The sequence below is a fragment of the Calliphora vicina genome, chromosome 5 (genome assembly GCF_958450345.1).
Source record: "Calliphora vicina chromosome 5, idCalVici1.1, whole genome shotgun sequence".
In the NCBI taxonomy this organism is placed as follows: domain Eukaryota; kingdom Metazoa; phylum Arthropoda; class Insecta; order Diptera; family Calliphoridae; genus Calliphora; species Calliphora vicina.
In genome coordinates this window covers 27263305-27284715 of record NC_088784.1, presented here as the reverse complement: position 1 = coordinate 27284715, position 21411 = coordinate 27263305, and the positions used below count along the sequence as shown (strand labels likewise).

The window sequence follows — 21411 nt, the reverse complement described above, 5'->3', positions numbered from 1 at the left end:
ATTTTTTTGGCTTCGAAAATGTAAAATTTTGTGCCAACAAAGCGTCATATGCTCTACTTCTTTAATTTGAAAAAAAAAAAATGCCGCTGAAGCACACCGATTGCTCGCCGAAGTTTATGATGAATGTGTTTCATCAGTTTCAACGTGCGGTTCAAAAGCGGCAATTTATATACGGAAGACAAAGGCCGCCCAGGCCAGCCGAAACAGTTTGAAGATCAAGAATTGGAGATATTATTACATGAAGATTGTTGTAAAACTCAACAAGAGTTTGCTTAATTATTGGGAGCTAATCAATCCGCAATTTCAAAATGTTTGCAAGCATCAGCAGTCATCCAAAAGTAGGGAAATTGGGTACTATACGAATTGAAGCTAAGAGACCTTGAAAGACGATATATGTAAAAGAAAATCATTTTCAAACCGAATCAATTCATGCGATGAAAATATTATCCATTACGATAACGCGAAGTGAAAGAGATCGTATGTGAAGCCCGACCAACCCGCCGAATCGACGCCAAATATGCATGTCGATAAGGTAATGTTCTGTATTTGTTGGCATCAAAAGGGTCCTATCACAGTGAAGTTTTACCGAACGCAACTGATTCTTTTAAAGATAGCATTGGCCGAAAAACGTCCAGAATATGCGGCCAGACATGAAAACGTAATATTTCATCATGATAATGCTAAAAAACATTTCGCAATATCTGTTAAAACCATTTACAAAGAAGTATTTGGGAAGTTTTGCCTCTCCCTCCTTATGTCCAGACCTTGGCTCGCCCGACTACTATTTGTTTCAATCGATGTAGAACACTCTCTCTGGTATACGCTTCACTTCAGAATAGAGTATCCGAAATTGGCTTGATTCGTTCTTGGCTTCAAAATATTTTCTGAATGTTTTTCAAACATAATTTAAAATAAAATTTTTCGTCCGAGTTTTGATTTAGGTTTTTTTGATTAGACTGCTGAACTTTAAAACTTTTTTTTATATCCATATTGAAATCAATTTCATTTATTAATTCTTATTTTTGAAAACTTTAAGTCCATTTATATAGTTTTTTTTCCTGTCTATGGACAAATTTATTAAAATTGCCTCAAGGTGTAATAAATACGAAGCTTTTATTGAAATTACTTGAACTAATCGTTATTATAAACGTGACGGGAAAATATGTCGCGAGCCAAATCATACTAAAGTTTGTTAGAATAAACAAATGCAAATATTTCAACATGGCAAATGTCAACTGAAAGATACATTATTTTACTTTAGATTAAACAAAATCGATTAAAAAATATATTCCAATTTGCAGATTTTTTGCAGTCGAACCCATTATTATTGGGAATATATTGGAAACAACAAAACCTACATTATACATAGTAATACAAAAATGCTATCGAAAAATGGAAACAAAACTAAAATATTGTAAGGATTTATTTTTTTTTAATTCAAAAGGTATACAAATGTCACGTTCTTGACCGAGGAAATTATTTTAAAGCACCGTAACTACTAAATTTAGATTCAAAATAAGTCCAAGAAAATTATTGTAGATAATAAGAAATTGGTTTGCATTTACGTTAATAAAATAATTCTTTATATTATCACTCACTGTACTTTGGGCAATACTTACAATTAATTTCATCCGATACATCCGAGGTACCACAATCATATTCACCATCACATACCCAATTATTGGGTATACATTTATGTGTGACACTGCACTGGAATTGACCTTCATTACATTTGGAAGCATTGGCTGTAACGACAAAAACAAAGAAACCATTTTAAATTTAAATCTTTTTAATATACATATTCTGTTTGGTGGTAGTGAGTGTCGTCGCGGTGAGACCAGAGATAACATTGTTTAAAAAAATTTACTCTTTTTTTGTTAAACAGTTTTTGTTGTTTCTGTTAAATAGCTAATATCCTTAATCTCTAATTATCTAATTGACTTTTAAATGTATTTAACATTAAATGAAAAAACACACAGACAAAATAAGGATAATTTTCTAAAAAAAAAATGGTGGGGGCTAAAGGAAGATGAACAGCAAAAAAATATACTCTATACAATTTGCAAATGACATTTAATGTATTCTATATGCAAACTAAATAGTTGCTATGTTGGGTGACTTTGTGTTTTAGTTTTTTTATGATGGCAGACAAAAGAGTATCATACTAATATTCATACATATGTATGTTTGTATGTATGATCATTAGGGTGACGTTTATTTTTTCATTTATGTTTTGCAAACGAAATTTCTAAAAATGAAGCGAATTATTTTGTATATAATTATGTGGAAGGCATTTTGTTCCCAATTATCCTTTTGACACTTAACATGATCCTTTGACTTAAGTCCTGAGGATTTCCAGTTCGAGTCTGCCTGATATAGAGTAAAACCTCATTATACAGTGGTTATACATATGGTACTTTACTTTAAACCTTCTCACTCACTAAGCAAACAATCTCACACTCATGCACCCACAAAAATGGAAAAACTGACGCAAAAAAAAACTGGTCTTCTCATTTGAAATGCAAATTCATTTTTAGCTGAAGAAAAATATAATAAAAGGGAAAAAAATGTTCACCCTTCTCTTCTTTCTAAACCATACGATGCCATATGCAGATGAGTAACATGACGACCACAACTGCGACAGTTGATCAGTTGAAGGAGGAATGGAAAATATAAAACATATCCTTATTACTTTCACTCAATTTGTTGGCTATAAATATCTACAGATGCAGTTTGGGTTTAAAATAAAAATAGATAATAATAAATAGAAAATTTTAAATTCTTTGAATCACATTAATGCAAATAAGTTTATTCAGAATAATAAAAAATTCTCATGAGTGTTTAAAAACTAATTTTAGTGCATCTATCTGATAGGAGCTTAAATTTTGTTAGAAAAGTATTGAATTTATTTGTTAAATATTTTCAAATGCATTAAATTATTTATATAGATGCTGTTAATAATGAAACTAACTTAACAGCAAGCAAAATTATGTGGACTTTAGTCGTTAGCAAGGTTGGCTACCGATTTGCCAACATTTGCAATAGTTTTTATGTGGGTAAGACATCCTTATGAGAAGTCTAATCCTGTCAAGACCCTATAGAGTCTTGGTGATATTCTTTGCCAGTTTATTTTTTCCATTACCCCTCTTGTGGGTACCATAAAGCATCTTATATAAGTAGTCTGCTGTAGCAGTTCTAGTATAATGGGGCTGCCATTTGTCGTTGCTTTGTCTGTATATTTGGTGTAGTGGTGGGGAACCTTGCTAATCATTGATTCCTAACTTTTTTTCCCAGGGGATGGCGGGCTGCCTGACCTTTGCCATGCTGTTATCCTCTTTTCCCTAGGGCGCACAGAGGGATTTTGGTGTCAAAAAGTCAATTTTTCAAACACTTAATTTCAAAAATCAAATGATGCAGTTTTGTAGAGAAATGTTTAAAGATGAAATGTACACTGATGGTTTTAAGAAATTTTTTTTTTTTTTTAATTGAATTAAAGTCCATGTGAGGTTGTTAAGCAAAAATTTACTTATATTTTCACGCTATTCAGTGGTTTATATGTGTATAATTTTCCTAACAATACCATTAACATTTAACATATTTGAAAAATATAGCATTTCTCCATAAATACAAAAAGAAAAATATGGGGATATCATAAACCGTTATGAAGATATCGCCATAAAAATAGTTTTCGGATGTTTTCGGAACAGGACGAAAACTTAACATTTTTTGTCGAATAATAAACGAAATATCAAAAAAATTCTTATCTATGTATGGGTTTCGTGGGCGGTGGGCGTGACCGATTTTATTGAAACTCGGCATGCGTTCCTTTTTTGTTTCAATAAATATACGTACCAAATTTCTAGACTTTTGCTTGGATATAAACAATTTTATGCGAAAAAAACAATTTGGATTGTATGGGCAGTGGGCGTTGGGCATGGTCGATTTTGATAAAATTTCATTTTTTTCTTAATTTAGTCGGTGCCAAATTTCATTGTTCTACGACCACTCCTTATATTTTTTGCATAAAAATGTATTGCATTTGGATTGCATGGGCGGTATGCGGTGGGCATGGCCGATTTTAATAAAACTTAGCATACGTTCTTCTTTTGTTTCAGAAAATATATGTACCAAATTTCTAGACTTTTACTTGGATAGAAAAAATTTTATGCGAAAAAATCTATTTGGATTGTATGGGCAGTGGGCATTAGGCGTGGTCGATTTTGATATAATTTTATTTTTTTCTTAGTTTGGTTCATATAATTCTCGGTGCCAAATTTCAGTGCTCTACGACCACTGCTTATAATTTTTGCAAAAAATGTATGAAGCCATCCCTCTGTGGGGCGGGGAGGTCAGGTGTCTTCTTGGATAAATTTTTCAGAGCGGGGTTAATTTCTAAAAACTTGAAAACCATGCCATGGCCTGGGCCAGTAAATTTTGGATATTCTCTTTCAAAGTTCATTCGTCAATGATATTAGATGCCACGACCAAGGGCATATGAATGTCTATTTGCGCCACAATTACATTCATGTTTTGGAACATATATGAACTCAACAAGGTATTGTGTAGGTTTAGTCATTGAAAATGCAAGGTTGGTCACGTAGACATAAATTGTCGACGTCTCGAGATTATATTCTCAGATTCTGTTTGTGGCTTAGCCGATGGTACAGATCTCTGTCTAGAAGACGCTGCAGTTATCGAAAAGTTTGAGAGAAACTAAGAGGCCAAGTTCATCAGAGAAAATTACTGAGCTGAATTACTGAGTTTCTATTTCAGTGTAAGTGTAGATTGAAATCGTCCCAGCAATCCCTTGTCATTATTCGAATCCTAAAGGTCCACCCACTGCCTCTTGATTGCCCAGTTTATATTTGTGGGATAGAGGCGTGACCAATTACGCTCATGGTTCACTCCTGAATCTTTGATGTAGATATCAAGGAGATAGTAATAACAAGGTTGGCTAGTCTCTGTAACTTGTCCAGAATAGAGAGGTGTGTTTTAAGTGCGGACCAATGATGCTGCTCATGTGCGAATACATCTTATTTATCTGAAACGACGATACTCCCTCAAGTATTGTGGGTAAGTATGTCAGCTTGTCTTGAGTTTACAGCTGTGAAATTTATTGAACAGTAGTTTATCTCCAATCAGACTAGTTGGCCATAATATGTTTTGTGGAACGGCCTAAAGAGTTCATCGTCTTGGACACTCTAAAATACTGGACAACTATTGTCATATTCACAGTAATGTCAATTATTGCACCGCAAGACCATTCTTTAACATGTAATACCGCATAGCTATTCCGAATAGGGATATGTGGCTAGGACTCTACCCCCTGTTACTGTCATAAGAGTGTATACTGACAGCTCTAAAACAGGATCGGTGGTCGATTCTTTATTGAGGACTTTGGGATAGAATCCTACTTTGGGTTATATAACTTATGCACAGCATTCTAGGAGGAAATTACTGCTATCAATCGAGCATCCAAGTGGCTTAGGTATTATTGAATATCTGGGGATATCTGTGTATTTACTGATAGCAAGGCTGCCGTTAATGGATTAGCGGGTGTTTTCACGACATCTAGGTTGACCGAAGAATGCTGGGTTTCTCAGATAACGCATATATGGGCCCCTGGACATGGTGGTAATCTGGATAATTGTATGGCAGACGATGTGGCCAGAATAGAAGCGATGATGAATGAGGAAGCGATCGACCGACATTTTCTGCAAGGCGATTACTCATCAGAAACTATATGATACTGCACAGGACAGGTGGTCCAATGAATGCCGGCAGGACGAATCTACTTATGGGATTCCATTGTGAAGAAATAAGGCTAATTGTTTCTACCAGTACAGGACGCTGTCATATTAGAACATATACTAGGAGAATGGGCCTACGGTTCAATAACTACTGCAGAAGATGTCATAATGAAGAAGAGGAGAATACTGTGTCCCACCTATTCTGACATTGCCCAGCTCTATCCAACAAGAAGGAGTGCATATTTGGAACCGCTTTCCTTTCGTGTCTAGAGGATGAAGCTGAGACCCATCAATTCCTTCATCAGAGAATTTGGTTGGTTCAATGGGTATCACAACGGGATCAACTTTGCAGCTTCACGAGTGGCTACTAAAGGGCTGCTCAAGCACATCCATATGCTATTCAAGACATTCACCAGCACAACAGTTACTTCAGATCGTTGGGTATTTATTTACAAAACGAATGAGTGTGAATGAGGAACAATAACAACCAACGACAGAACAAAACAACAGAGTATAGAATGAGAGACAGTATATGACAATGAGAGTATATATACACCGAGTTAGTGGTATATGATTTCAGGTCACAATAAAGCCGTGTTCACTGAGAATATTTTTATTATTAAATGTTCGTCTGTATAGGAATTTCTAATGTACGTCTTCCAAAAAAAACAACGAAAAACCCCACGATAGGTCGCACACATTCACACACATTGAAATGCATACATAGAAAAATTCATTAATGAAAACAAAAATAATTCGAATGATTCGAATCATTCTTGAAACAGTGCATACAAACGTTGTATCATAGCATTGACTGTGCAAAAACATGGAACGTGGAAGGGCATGCTAGCATACGATCATATACAAAACAAACTCATATTCGTTTTATTTTTGTTGCGTACACTACTCATTCACTTTTCAATGTGTATATGATATAGATTACAAACGATGGAATTTTACAGCAGTGTCGAGTGAAGTGAAGCATGTCATTCAGTGTAGACGACAAAATGAATGTGCTTGTGTAGCCCTCTAGTGCCTACCCGTAGAACCTAACCTAACCTACTAAATTAGCTGAATTTTACTGTACATTAAGTCGATACAAATCCTCTTTCATATACATAATTTCGGGTTGTTATCATAATTATTTAAGACAAGTTTCCTGAAAATCTTGGATCGTATAGCGAAGAACAAGGAGAACGTTTCCATCAATATTTCAAAGTGATGGAAGATAGATACCAAGGTCGCTGGGATGATCATATGATGGCAGATTCCTGTTAAAGTATCACACAGGAGTGTCCAAAGGAACTCCATCGCAGAAAAACTAAAAAAGAAGCTTCTAGTCTGTAAAATAATTCCTCGAAAGTTACACGCATCATTGGAATAATAAGTACACAGTTCTTGAAATCTGTTTCAGTTTTGGCGTCATTAAAATCTTTGTAGATTTGTGCAATTTTTGGAGCAAGTATTAGAAAATTTCCTATTTTCTATGCTGTTCTCATATAAATTTATATATGTTTCAAACATTTCTTATTTCCCACTGTACTCTAAACAAAATGCACTTTCGTATGTTTGGAAAAAAAAAGTTGCAACATTTTATTATTACTATTTAGATTATGAACTTTTAGTACTTCTATATTATATGTATATATTTGTTTTTTGTACAATTTCATTTCATTTCGTTGTTTTGCAGCAACTTTTGCAATAAAATCCCAAATTTATGATTGTGACTTTTTAACAATTCACATTGACTATTGAAGTGTAAACAATTTTCACGTTAAAAATTATTCTCTCTATTTTTTTTTTGTTTAGCTGCAGCTAATGCACACAAAAACTCTAGGATATAGAGAGATAAAGTTGAAAAATTTATATTTTAACAAAAAAAATATTAAACAATTTAACAACTCAGCAAAAATATTATTTAAATTAAGCCATTTTGAATTATAAAAACAAAATTGTTATGCAAATTTCTATCAAATTAAATGAGTTGAAAATATTGGTTAAATTTAATGGAAATTTGAAAATAATTTGCATTTTCAAAACAAAGGAGAAAAAACACCGAATATTAGCAAATCATTGGCTGTGTAAAAATGTTATTTTGAATATTATTATTATTGACTGTCATAAACATTTAGCACATCCTCTGGCTCATTGCATTTTATATATAATAGTAGAACATATACATTTGTTGACCATAATAAACTTACCACAACCAATAGTCTCATCAGAGCCATCATCACAGTCTGGTTTAGAATCACATTTCCAGCGCATTGGTATGCATTTGCCATCGTTGCATGTGTAATAAGATGGTGGACAAGTTTCTGTAAAACAAAAACAAGGATCATATTAAATTGTATTTAAAATGAAATTCAAATTATGTTGTTTTTTCTTCTATACATGGTTTTAATTACAGCTACAGACTGCTATAAAAAGAGAGAGAGAGAGAGGAATAGAAACTCACACACTTTCAATGGGTTTTAATTTTAAATTGTAATTTAATTAGTGTGGAAATTAGAACACTAAAAATGTGTATAGGGAAATTATAATCAAGCACAGACAAATATGAAATATACAGTGGGATTTTAAAGTTGTAATTTTTAAACCTAATAACCAAACAAATGGGTTACAGTGCATGATTTTTAAAGTAAAACAATTTGGTTACCCTATCCTTCATATTATATTATTTCCATATCAAATTTTATAGTAATATTTTATAAAGGAAAAATAATTTTTTTTTTAAATTTCAAAAATATTTTCTCTTTACAAAAATTTATTAAAAATAGAAATTAAACAAATTTCACCACTAATTTTATTACATTAAATATCAAATATTGTATAGAATTCATGATAAAAATTTCAGAAAATTCGAACAATAACTTTTGCTTATACAAGGGTTTTAGTAAAACTTCACCTGAATTAATATTAATCATACGTTTAGTAGTTCTTTATAGTAAAATGCTTATAACTTCAAAATTACTAAAACTAATAAGCAGAAAATTACAATATGAATTTATGTCATGAATTTAGTGGTAATATTTAAACGTGTGTTTATTAAATAATTAACAAAACTATTTTTTAAAAATAATAATGAAAAAAAAATTCAAAAATATTTTAATCACACTAGAAAGTAAATTCGATCTGATAGAAAATTTTGTTATCCTATCGTTCATATTATGTTATTTCGTTATCAAATTTTATAATAATAATATTTTATAAAGGAAAAATTAATTTTTTTTTTTTTTTAAATTTCAAAAATATTTTCTCTTTACAAAAATTTATTAAAAATAGAAATTTATCAAATTTCACTACTAATTTCATTACATTAAATATCAAATAATGTATAGAATTCATGATAAAAATTTCAGAAAATTCGAACAATAACTTTTGCTCATACAAGGGTTTTAATAAAATTCCACCTGAATTAATATTAATCATACGTTTAGTAGGCCAATAGAGTAAAATGCTTATCACTTTCAAATTACTAAAGCTAATCAGCAGAAAATGTATGTATAAATAGCTGCATACAAAATGAATGTATATCATAAATTTAGTGGTAATATTTTGCAGTTTGTTTAGAAAAATTAATAAAAACAATTTTTTAAAAATATTAATGAAACAAATTCCACAAATATTTTAATTACGCTAGAAAGTAGATTCTATCTGGGAGAATATTTGCTTACCCTATCCTTCATATTATGTTCTTTCGTTATCAAATTTTATAATAATATTTTATAAAGGAAAAATAAATAATTTTTTAAAAAATTTCAAATATTTATTAAAAAAAAGATATTAAACAAATTTCTCCACTAATTTCATTACATTAAATATCAAATATTGTATAGAATTCATGATAAAAATTTCAGAAAATTCGAACAATAACTTTTACTCATACAAGGGTTTTAATAAAATTTCAACTGAATTAATATTAATCATACGTTTAGTAGGTCATTCGAGTAAAATGCTTATAACTTCAAAATTACTAAAGCTAATTAACAGAAAACTTATGTATAAATAGCTGCATACAAAATCAATTTATATCATGAATTTAGTGGTAATATTTAGACGTTTGTTTAAAAAAATTAATAAAAACTATTTTTTTAAAATATTAATGAAACAAATTCCACAATTTTAATTATGCTAGAAAGTAAATTCGATCTGAGAGAAAATTTGGTTACCCTATCCTTCATGTTATGTTCTTTCGTTATCAAATTTTATAATAATAATATTTTATAAAGGAAAAATAAATAATTTTTTAAAAATTTTAGAAATATTTTCTCTTTAAAAAAATTTTTTAAAAATAGAAATTAAACAAATTTCACCTTTAATTTCATTACATTAGAAATAAAATATTGTGCTGAATTTAGAAAATTCGAACAAGAACTTTTGCTCATACAAGGGTTTTAATAAAATTTCGCATGAATTAATATTAATCATACGTTTAGTAGCTCTATATAGAAAAATGTTTATAACTTCAAAATTACTAAAGCTAATAAGCAGAAAATTACAATATGAATTTATGTCATGAATTTAGTGGTAATATTTAAACGTTTGTTTATTAAATAATTAACAAATACTATTTTTTAAAAATATTAATGAAAAAAAATTCAAAAATATTTTAATCACACTAGAAAGTAAATTCGATCTGATAGAAAATTTTGTTATCCAATTTCGTTATCAAATATTTTAAAAAGGAAAAATAAATAATTTTTTTTTTAAATTTCAAAAATATTTTCTCTTTACAAAAATTTATTAAAAATAGAAATTAAACAAGTTCCACCATTTATATTAGAAATAAAATATTGTATAGAATTCATGATAAAAATTTCAGAGAATTCGAACAAGAACTTTTGCTCATACAAGTGTTTTATTAAAATTCCACCTGAATTAATATTAATCATACGTTTAGTAAGCCAATAGAGAAAAATGATTATAACTTTCTAATTACTTAAGATAGTTAGCAGAAAACTTATATGTAAATAGCTGCATATAAAATGAATATATATCAAGAATTTGTGATAATATTTAGCCGTTTGCTTAAAAAATTAATAAAAACTTTTTTTTTAAAATATGAATGAAAAAATTTCAGCTATATTTTAATTACATTAGAAACTAGATACAAAATTTAACTTATTTCCATTTTTTCATTTCACTGTAAAGCCATTTATGGAAGCTCCCATTAAATAAATATGATTCATATTCATGTATGCATATTGTCTGCATGTGTATGAGTGTTTGTGTGATTTTTATTATGATTATTTTTAAAAAAAATTTGAATATTTTTAGTGGATGTGTGTGTTTTGTAAAATACTGGGTTTTAGAGACGTGTCTTCATTTCATATGCAATGCCAAATCAACAAAACATTTTTGTGAAATTATTTTACACTTAACAAAAATCGAATATAAGATTTGTAACGAATTTCTATTTCCAAAAGATATTAAATATTTTTCTGAGAAACGATTTAAGGTCGTGGCATAACAATGAAGGGAAATTAAATTTGAATTCTAGAAGAAAATTTTTAGAATTACAAAACGGCAGGAATTTTTTTCATATTAGGATCTAATTTTATATGGCGAATGAAGACGAATATGTCTTGGACACTAAGACTCTTTTGGCACTTTCATTTATGTTTGGAATAACTTTGCGTTAAGAGCTAAACATTGTGAACCAGAATAATAATTCCGGACTTTTTCATTAATTTATTGGTTCAATATTTAATCGACTCCAAATTGATATTGTTACGTTTATACCTTTTAAAAACGGTGGTTTATTTCCTTTAAATAAACCGTATTCTTTTAATTGCAAATAAAAGGGATCAGTAGTTAAAATAATTTTAACAACTCTTTAGCAGTCTAACAGCGCCTTCAATATATTGACTGACGGCAACTTGCTGTTACTATTTATGTACACAGTGCCATCTTCTAGAACTTTCATGAATTATCTAACGTATTGAACTGGAAAGTGATATTTCTAGAGCTTTCAGCAGCCGTAATGTTAATGTTAGCAGCTTTAACAGTTAATTTTGGTAGCACTGTGCTGATAAGTATGTACTTCTAAAGTACTTCAATATATTTACAGTGTAGCAGCAGTATTAAACCGACTGACGGCATTATTAAATATTTGTATGTAAGTATTTATGTGGGCATTTAGTATATATGAATGTTTGTGTGTTTAAATATGTATAAAACAATTGCTGTTTATTATTTATTATTTGTAGACAGAAGATGAAAGAAATATGAAACTTTTTTAGTATTTTTATTTTTTTTTTTGTTGTTTTTTGGTTAAAACGTACTACTTTACCAAAAGGGAATAGAATACAAAACGTGACTTCCAAATGTTGCCACATTAGATTGCGAAACACAAAAATAGAAATAAACAAAAATATAATATTTTGAAACTGAAACTTAGGCCTCACGTTTTTCGCTGAGGTTCATATAACGCTTTCAATTTGTATTTGAATTACAAACAAACAAGAGACAAACCAAAAATAGAATAAGAATAGAATTCAATAAAATCAAATCAAATGAAGCATTACGAAATGTAAGATGGCTGGCATTAAGTGTGATTTTAATAAATTTAATTTGCAGTTTGACTTTAATGAACTTGGAGTTTACACAATCTAAAGGTAGTGAGTGTCACACATGCCAAATATTTACTCAAAAAAACGTAACCACTTTTTTTTTGCACAAATTTGTTTGACATTGTTTGCTGTTACAAGTGTGTTAGAAAATCAAACAGCAGCAAATAAAATAAAACAAAATATTTGTTTTGATTTGAATTGAAAACTGTCATTTTAGTTGGGAATATCGAGCCCATATTTTTACTCCCTACAAAAGGTGCCACCCAAATGTACATATACCGAGCCCTTAGCGCCAAATTATCGTAAGCGACAAAACACAAATTTTACAAGAGAAGTTTTTTTCGATTATTTTGAAATTTATACATAGAATTAAAAATTTTATGATGCGATTTGTCTATTTTTCAAAAATATTTATAACTTTTGACAATTAAAAATTCATGGAATACTTTATTGAAAAATATGACAAAAAATATTTTTTATTGAATTTTTGCATAGATACAAATTTTTCGAATTGAAATAAAATATTTATTTATGAATAGTTTTTAATGAAATTTCACAGTTATGTAAAATTTTCTATTTAAAATTGAAAAATAAAAACGAATTTTGAAATTTATTATCAGCAATCCCGCAATTCTTAAAAAAGTGTTGAAAAATCCCAAAAATGGAAATTTTTAGTTTTTTGGCTATAATATCCATACCAGGGTAGGAGTTATCGGAATCCTTTACAAAATAATTAAAAGCATATTGGGCCATATAAAATCGGTTATTATATTTTGATATCGAATACGCGATTTGAGAATTTTTGGCCTAAAGTTTAATTTTACATAAAAAATAGGTGTTTTTTGCATGGACCTGGTCCCCTCGGTAACAAAAATTTTTAATTTTTTTTTCATTTAAAATATTTTATGAAAACTTAGCTTTCAGAAAGTATAAATTTCTTATACATTCTCTTAGAAATTTTTTGCGATAACTTAATAAGGAAAAAAGTTCTTTTTTCCCAAAAAATTAACGAAAAATCGGCTTTTCAAAATTTTTTAAATTCAAATGCATATAACTTTGGACTTAGTCATTATTTTTAAACAGTTCTTTTCTTATTTGACACATATGTATGTTGTTAGTCCAATGAAGGAAAACTGGAGAAAATCGGAAATATTTGGATACGCTGTTATCAAAAAACTGGAGTAGGTTGGGTAAAAATGTTGAAAATTTTAACTTTCAAATGCGAATATCTCCTAAGCTATAAGAGACAATTGATAGCTATGACTAGGTCTTGTGTAGCACTCGATGAAAAGATTTTATGTGTATAATTTTTTTGAAATCGGAACACAAACGAAGAAATAGAATCATTTTAAAAATGTAATATACCCGAGGTGTCCTACTTTGAGGACCCTTGCTCGCGGCCCTGGTGGGCAAATGAGGTCCACGTTCAGAACTTAAACTCGAGAACACTTCTTCTTTGCGCATGTGAGATTTCATTCAATTATTTCCCTCTTATTTTTCTATACCACTATGTGTCGCTTACGATAAAATACGTTTACTGTAAAATGTAAACACTGACTTACGATAAAATCTTACCCGCTATAATTTTGAAGTTATTAACAATTTTGATATTCTGAGAAAGCTAAAACATCAGTCGGTCCATAAAATTTTAATTTTTGCAATAAAAAAAAAATTGAAAATGTCGCTTACGATAATTTGACGCTAAGGGCTCGATATGACAAACATGTTTATGACACAGATTTTCAAAAGCCATAAATTTGATAAAATATTTTCAAATAAAACAGTCTATCAAATGAGAAAATATGACAGTTATGTATGTATGTAACATTAAGCAAATTTCATAAGTAATAAAGCAGATTTTGTAAAGAAATCATTATTCATAAAGTTCTTACTTAAGAGAGATTGTATTTATAACAACTTTTTTATGGCACAACATAAGTTGGTTACAACTAATTATTATCTTAAAATCTGCTTTTTTCTGAAACTTTTGCTTTTTTCATAATTTTTTTTTCATTTAACAAATTTGTAAACATATTTTATCTTTAATATTCAAATATTTTCTTTGAAGTTTAAACAACAAACAGCTAAATCCATAAAAATTTTATTTCATAAAATAAAATGCCACTCACGTGCCAATGTTTTTTTGTTTTTTTTTTTTTTTTTCATTCTTTGCAAGATGGTAATTTTTGTAAATGATTGTGTGTTGTTTTTTTGAATTTTATTTTTTATTATTAGTACTTTTTTTATACAATATATTTTTTTATTTACATATTTTGTCATATAAAATTTGCAAACATTTGTATGAACAAAGTTTTTTTTATTATTGATTTTATAACACGTAATAAATATTTGCCACAACATGCAATCGCAATCATAAAAATTTGTGAAAAAAATATGTATAATAAAATTGTGGAACCATATTTTTTGTTTTGTTTTATTTTTTTTATTGTAGGGTAATAATGTTGCAACAAAATAAAAGCAAAAGCAAATGCAGCAAAAACTGGGTTAGAGGCGAGAACTACTTTGTAATTTGGTAATAAATTGTGCAGTACTTGAGGAGGAAACCATAGATGATAAAAATTGTTGGGCTTTCAGGTTGAAATTTTAATAGTGCCGCATAATGAGGCAACTACTGTTAAGATAAAATCAGCTTTAAATGTAACAAGTAAGAGAGCTATATTCGCTATATATACTATATGCCGAATCTTATATACACTTCACCAAATTATACTTAAAAATATACTTTTATAAATATTTTTATTTAAACAAAATTATTTTTTTTTTAAAATTATTTTTAAAAAGTTTTTTTTATTGTTTTTTAATTTTTGTTTTAATTTTTAAAAAAATTGTTTTTGGAAAAAGAATTAAAAAAAAAAAAAAATTTATGAAAAAATATTTTTTCCCGATTTTGACCTTGCTATAGCCTTAATCGTTCCAATTGACTTTAAAATATCTATCATTAGATATCCATATTGTTTATAATAATGATTTAGTAATCCAGATATGGGTCAAAAATAGGGCAAAAATCGAGGTTGTCCCGGTTTTTTTTCTTATATCTAGGCCATTTGTGGGCTGATATTGTCGATTTTAAATAGCAACCGAAGTAACACTCAGGCAATTAATATGCCTATATATAAATGTGTTACTTTCTTTGGAAAGGCGATAGAGTGTAGAGGAAAAGGTGGTGAAAGGAGGAGAAAAGCTTTTTAATTGACAACTCTGCAATTGCGCGTTATGTTTGTTATTAGTGCAGGTTGCATCGCCTCTGATGGTGAGATGGCGCCTTAGTCAAGCCAACAACCTTTATTTAATTATTTTACTTCGGTGGCGTTTTAGTGTTATACCACCGAAGGAGGACGCTGCTGTTGATTGGCAGCGGCTGGGAATCGAATCCAGGCCACAAATACCATATCATGCTTAATGATCAAACGCGCTAACCAATTAAGCCGCAGCACCCTCAATACAGACGGACATGGTTATATCGACTTCGCTATCTATAACGATCCAGAATATATAGTATACTTTTTGGGGTTGCAAATGAAAAATGTAGAAATTACAAAAGGAATGACAAACTTATATATGTATACCATTGCCACTGTAAAAAATAACTTATGAATTAAATCAAATTATTTTTTCTATATATATAAAAATGAAATGGTCCATGTATGTATGAACAGCTGGAGCCATTTGGCTGATTTTTTTTTATTCGATTCGAAATTTTCAGGAGATGGTTTGTAAAAAAAAAATTCAAAAATTCCGGTTAAAAAATCCTTTTTTTGTGAGTCCAGTCAACTGTAATAAAAAAGCTCCCTAAAATATGCAGTACAAATTTAGATATTTTATTTGCAAATAAATAAGAAGAGGCTGGAGTGTGTGGGTTGGAGAATTTTGAAGAACTAACATTTGTAAACAAATGCTACCGGGCGAAGCCGGGGCGATCAACTAGTTTGTAATAATTCAAAGAGTACATTGAACAAATAATTTAGAGACTTAATAGACTGGAATATACTTTCTGAACCACTACAGACTTCCTTAGCAATCGGCAGCTAGCTTGCGGAATGCTATGAGATGCCTATGGCTTCTACAATCTCCGATTGGTCAACACCATATCGTAATTTTTTTAATTATTTCGGGTGTAGAGACCTCAACTAGACGTCTAGAACCTTCGCCAATTAAGTAAACCACATTTTTACCTTTGAAATTGATGGTGCACAGTTCCCATAGTATTTATCAGGTTTAGCCTTTATTTGAGTGATGAATTTTTTCCGCAAAAAATACTATTAAACGAAAAAGTGATTTTTTTTTCAATTTCTCCTTAAGTCTCACAGGTACTCTGCTATCAATGGCTGTCAAACACAAACTAAATGATGCAGCTTGTTAAAATTTTGACAGGAGTCAACTGATTGACAAAATTTGTTTTCTAAAACTTTGATAAAATAAAATTCAAGTATGAATAAGGGGTTAGTCTATAACATATTGCATCAATATTTTAATTTTAATTATTTTCAATTCGAAAATAAAATTGAATTTCCAAACATTTTCACATTTAAGAAGAACACCCCACAACACCCCACAACTCTTCACCAATATTTGCTGAATTCACAACAATTTGTATTGTGTATCTTGTATTAAATACAATTTTTGTTTATTAGTTTGTGAACACCCATTGTATATTGTATGAATGTTTTTGAAAGCGTAGTATGTATAACAAATAGACCGACTCTCATTTTTTTCAAATTACTCTCTCACATATACGGTTACTATGTGTGCTCAGAGAAATTTATAGCTGTAAACCAATACAACTTTTTTAAAAACATACAAAATAAAAGTCCAACAACAAGCTTACACTATTGTATTTGAATTCAATAATACACTCGATACAATGATACAAGGGGTTTTGTGAATTCAGCAATTATTTATTATGACTTATTTAGACCAAAATTTAATAAACCTACTTAAAGCATTTAAAATAATCCTAGTAAACGCAACGCAAGCCAAAATTCAACACAATTCACTCCCACCATTTCAAACTCAAACTGATACGAGTAGACAAGAATTAAGTGTCCTTAATAACAATAACATTTTGTTATAACAATAAAATTATGGCTTCTTTTATATCGTATTCTCGTAAATGCTCATACAAGTATTTGTTCTAATGTATACAAACCCTGCAGTTTTGAAAGTGGGAATTGGAAACTTGGTTGACATTGATTCCGCTGGAAACTTTTCTAGAAGTGTATGTTTTTTTAACAAAAACAAACTGCGAAGGTTATTGCTTGTCGGCAGATACACGCACAGTCTCTGACGGGAATCGTACCCGTAACCCCCGGATAGTACAGCACACTATCGTATAGTTTATCGGAGAGTAGTCTTATTAACGATGTTACTATGATCAAGATATTACTAGATACTTTTCCTAAACTGGGTAATGCAGGCGTTGTCAATTGCAAGAGTTATGCAAAAGTGAGTGTAATATTCAAAACATGCGATAAATATGGTCAACTCTTTACTTTGTTCTACTTGTCCTCCACTATTCAGCAGTGATTCCATTAGCGAATGGTAGTTCAGAGAATATCAAATGCAGCCTCTTCAATAACATCCCTGATTCAAATGGATTCAATCACTGCAGGGTATGTAAATCTATGTGTGAGCTAATGTTAGAGTGTGTAGGCTCCATTTAAGATAATGACAAAACATGACAAACGACAAATGACTTTATAAATTTAATGTTGTAAAGATTAGAGTCAGTTTATAAATGGATTTTAGAAATTAAAAATATATTTAGCAAAGCAAAAAGTTATGAAACACAAAATGCTGGTAAACTGGCACAAAAACATAAATCACAAATTTACAAAAGACAATAATTAAGCCACAAAGTCTAAACAGGCGCCTAAATACATCAGCTTTACAAGTAGTCAATGGGATGACTCCAATTTATATATTTTGTGTCATTTGACACGCATGTGCTCTTTGTAGTGCAAAGAAAATTCAAGAGGTTTCTTTATACATCCCAGGTAATCTTATCAGTTAAGTGTCTCTAAGTAATCTAGAGTGTAGTCACTTTAGTTATTTTACGCACACGAGATATCCTATTGGAGAGTAGTTGACGGAAGGTTTGTTTACGGTAATTGGACTGTATAGGAGATGTATTTTTAGTTCAATATTTAAGAAAAGGAAAACGAAAAGCTTAATGCAAATACGAACTCTTCGTAAATATCTAGACTTGCATAACTGGAACATCAAATGTCGTCGTATAAGATTGAAGTCTTAGACAAAGCGAAATGAGATGGAATGGTAATGGCGAATTTAACACAGGGAATTGTAATAATCTACTTAACAGTTTAAAAGAAAATGGCGACAAGAGTGAACATAGAAGCCTATATCAGATCAAGTAATAATGACATGCTTCAAGAGTAGTATAAGACATATTACCATAATAAAGTGCTATGCGCCAACAGAAGACGGCGAAGATACTAAGAAGGATACATTCTACGCACAAGAGATCCGAACCACGCTCAACGAGATCGTGAGGATATATAATCATAACCATGAGTGACTTTAATGCGAAGATAGGAAGCAACAACAGTTGTGGAGTTATAAACATCAACTATGAGCGGTTAATAGGATTGTGCCAGATATTTCAACTCATCATTGGTGGTTCCATTTTCCCGCACAAGATACATAAATAAACATCGCCGACCAACAACTCACACAACCAGATCGATGATATAAGCGTGAGCAGAATATGGAGTAGCTCTCTTCCAGAGCAGCAGACATCGAAAGTGATCACCAGCTCATCACAGGAGAAATCAAGATAAAGTTGAAATCGCAAAGAAGAACAATGAAGCAAACAAGACGAAAACGGCTCTACATACAACAACGTAACTAAGAACACGTTAGCAGTGGCAATTCTCGAACAGTTACCATCCCCAATCATGGCTAGATATCGTGTCAATATATAATCAAGACGCAGAAGAAACACTGGGTATAGTGCAACCACAAAGAAAATCCTGGACATCAGACGACACTTGGAACCTAATTTCGCAAAGAAGGGCACTTAAGCTGCAGCTGAATATGACAGGCAGGTTTCTGGTAAATATAAGCTCCTTATATCAGGCCAATTCTCTACGCATTATAATACAACAATCTAAAGAATGGCGTACCCCTACTGTTCTACTGTTCATAGTCTTCCAGAAAGCCTTCAATACCATCAGACAAACTGCCATATGGAAAACATAAATCATGAGTATCAAAGGAGTACCGTCCAACCTTTTCATACAAACGCTGGAGTTATCAACAGGAGCCAGGCAGTCGCTAATCACAGTGGTGCACGAAAAGGTGAGAGCATTTCGAAGAAATTAGTAGATGATGCTAGTGAACACAACGAAATAAATCATGCAACCCCCAAGTCAAAATTAGATAATAGAGGCCATCGTAAAATTAAGAAGTAATAAGCCAGCAGACGAAGATGAAATACTAGCCGAAATTCAATGGGCTGATATCGAAACATCAGCTGAACTTCAAAAGCTTCATTCACATCACATTGGTCTGGGAGGAAGACAGGCTGCCTTCAACTTGGAAAAAACGCATAATTGTAAAGTTGCCGAAAAGCGATTTGATAGATTGCAACAATTGGAGAGGAATTACTCTGCTTAAAACCATATACAAGATACTGGCAGTCATAGTATAGGAAAGAGTTCAAAACAAAATAGGGAACAATCTGCGAGATGAACAGACCGGTTTCCGGCAAATAGAAGCCGCTTACATAAGGCCATTATAATAGAGCAATCTAAAGAATTGCGTACTCCCCTCTATCTACTATTCATAGTCTTCAAGAAAGCAAAGGGAAAACATTGAGTAGCAAAGGAGTACCACAGAAAATAATTCAAATCATCAGAGCTATGTACGAGGATGCAGAACTCTCAGTTCTTCACAATGGGAAAATCAGTCAACCATTTCATACTAACGCTGAAGTAAACAAGGATGTCCTTTATCACCTCAACTGTTCACCATCGTTCTGGATGTTATAATGAGCGAAGTCTGTTTAGAGTAGGGATGCCAATTTCCCGAATCCCGGGATTTGTGAAAAAGAATCCCGGGATTTTTCGGGATTAACAAATCCCGAAATATTATGAGATTTTTGATATTTTAGGAAGATTTTTGAAGCACCCAAAATACTTAGAAAGCTAAATTTCACCATATTTTTTATAATACTAATCTCGCTTCAAATCCAAACGCAGACAGATTTTTTCATTTGAATCGGAGAGCAGCACGTCTCCCTTGCATTAACAGGCTTTTACACAATTTACACTTTTACGAAATTTATGTTCAAGTTATTTTCTAAAGGGGACTAGGGGCAAATGTAGCCCGATTTCCGCAGTACTTTACAGTATAATTTTAGAGTATTTACAACTTATTTTGTGCAAAATTTTATAAGTATTGCCGCATAATCAAGATATTTATGACTGCTCAAACAGTACTCCGGGGGACAATTGTATGGAGCTAGGGGAAATCATGGACCATTTTATTTTAATTTAACGCATTAGTTTTTGATTTGTTATGTTTTTACTTAAATATATTAATGATATAATAGTTTTTATTGTTGAATTTGATGTTTTTGACGTTTAACTAAAATCCCGAAGTCCCGAAAAATCCCGAAATCCCGAAAAATCCCGGGATCCCGAAAAATACCGGGGTCCCGAAAAATCCCGGGATCCCGGGATTTACATTTCTAAAATCCCGAATCCCGGGATTTGTAAAACCCAGTCCCGTTTGGCATCCCTAGTTTAGAGAGAAGAGGAATTACATGGAGTCTTTCACGGCAACTCGAGGATTTTGATTATCGGGATGATATTTGTCTCGCACAAAATCTCCAATATGCAAACGAAACTACAAGATTTGGAAATATTAGCGAGTAATGTTGAACTTAAGATAAGTATCCAGAAAACCAAAGCCAAGAGAATTAACAATGTTAGCACAGGGAACATCATGCTACAAGGCCAACTGGAGGAATTAACATATATCCAGACGAACCAAGCTCAGAATATTCAATGCATGTTTAAAGTCTGATGTACGGCAGTGAAACC

At 30.9% G+C, this 21411-nt stretch overlaps 1 protein-coding gene across 1 annotated transcript in view; it reads right to left on the bottom strand.

Moving 5' to 3' along the window:
- LRP1 (LDL receptor protein 1) overlaps positions 1 to 21411 on the bottom strand; it is a 357963-nt gene that overhangs the window by 40720 nt on the left and 295832 nt on the right. Inside the window, exons 2-3 of the mRNA XM_065513583.1 lie at positions 7955 to 8068; positions 1620 to 1745 (exon numbers count right to left, since the gene is read on the bottom strand). Of these exons, the coding sequence (XP_065369655.1) occupies positions 1620 to 1745; positions 7955 to 8068 (240 nt within the window). The remainder of the gene's footprint in view (positions 1 to 1619; positions 1746 to 7954; positions 8069 to 21411) is intronic.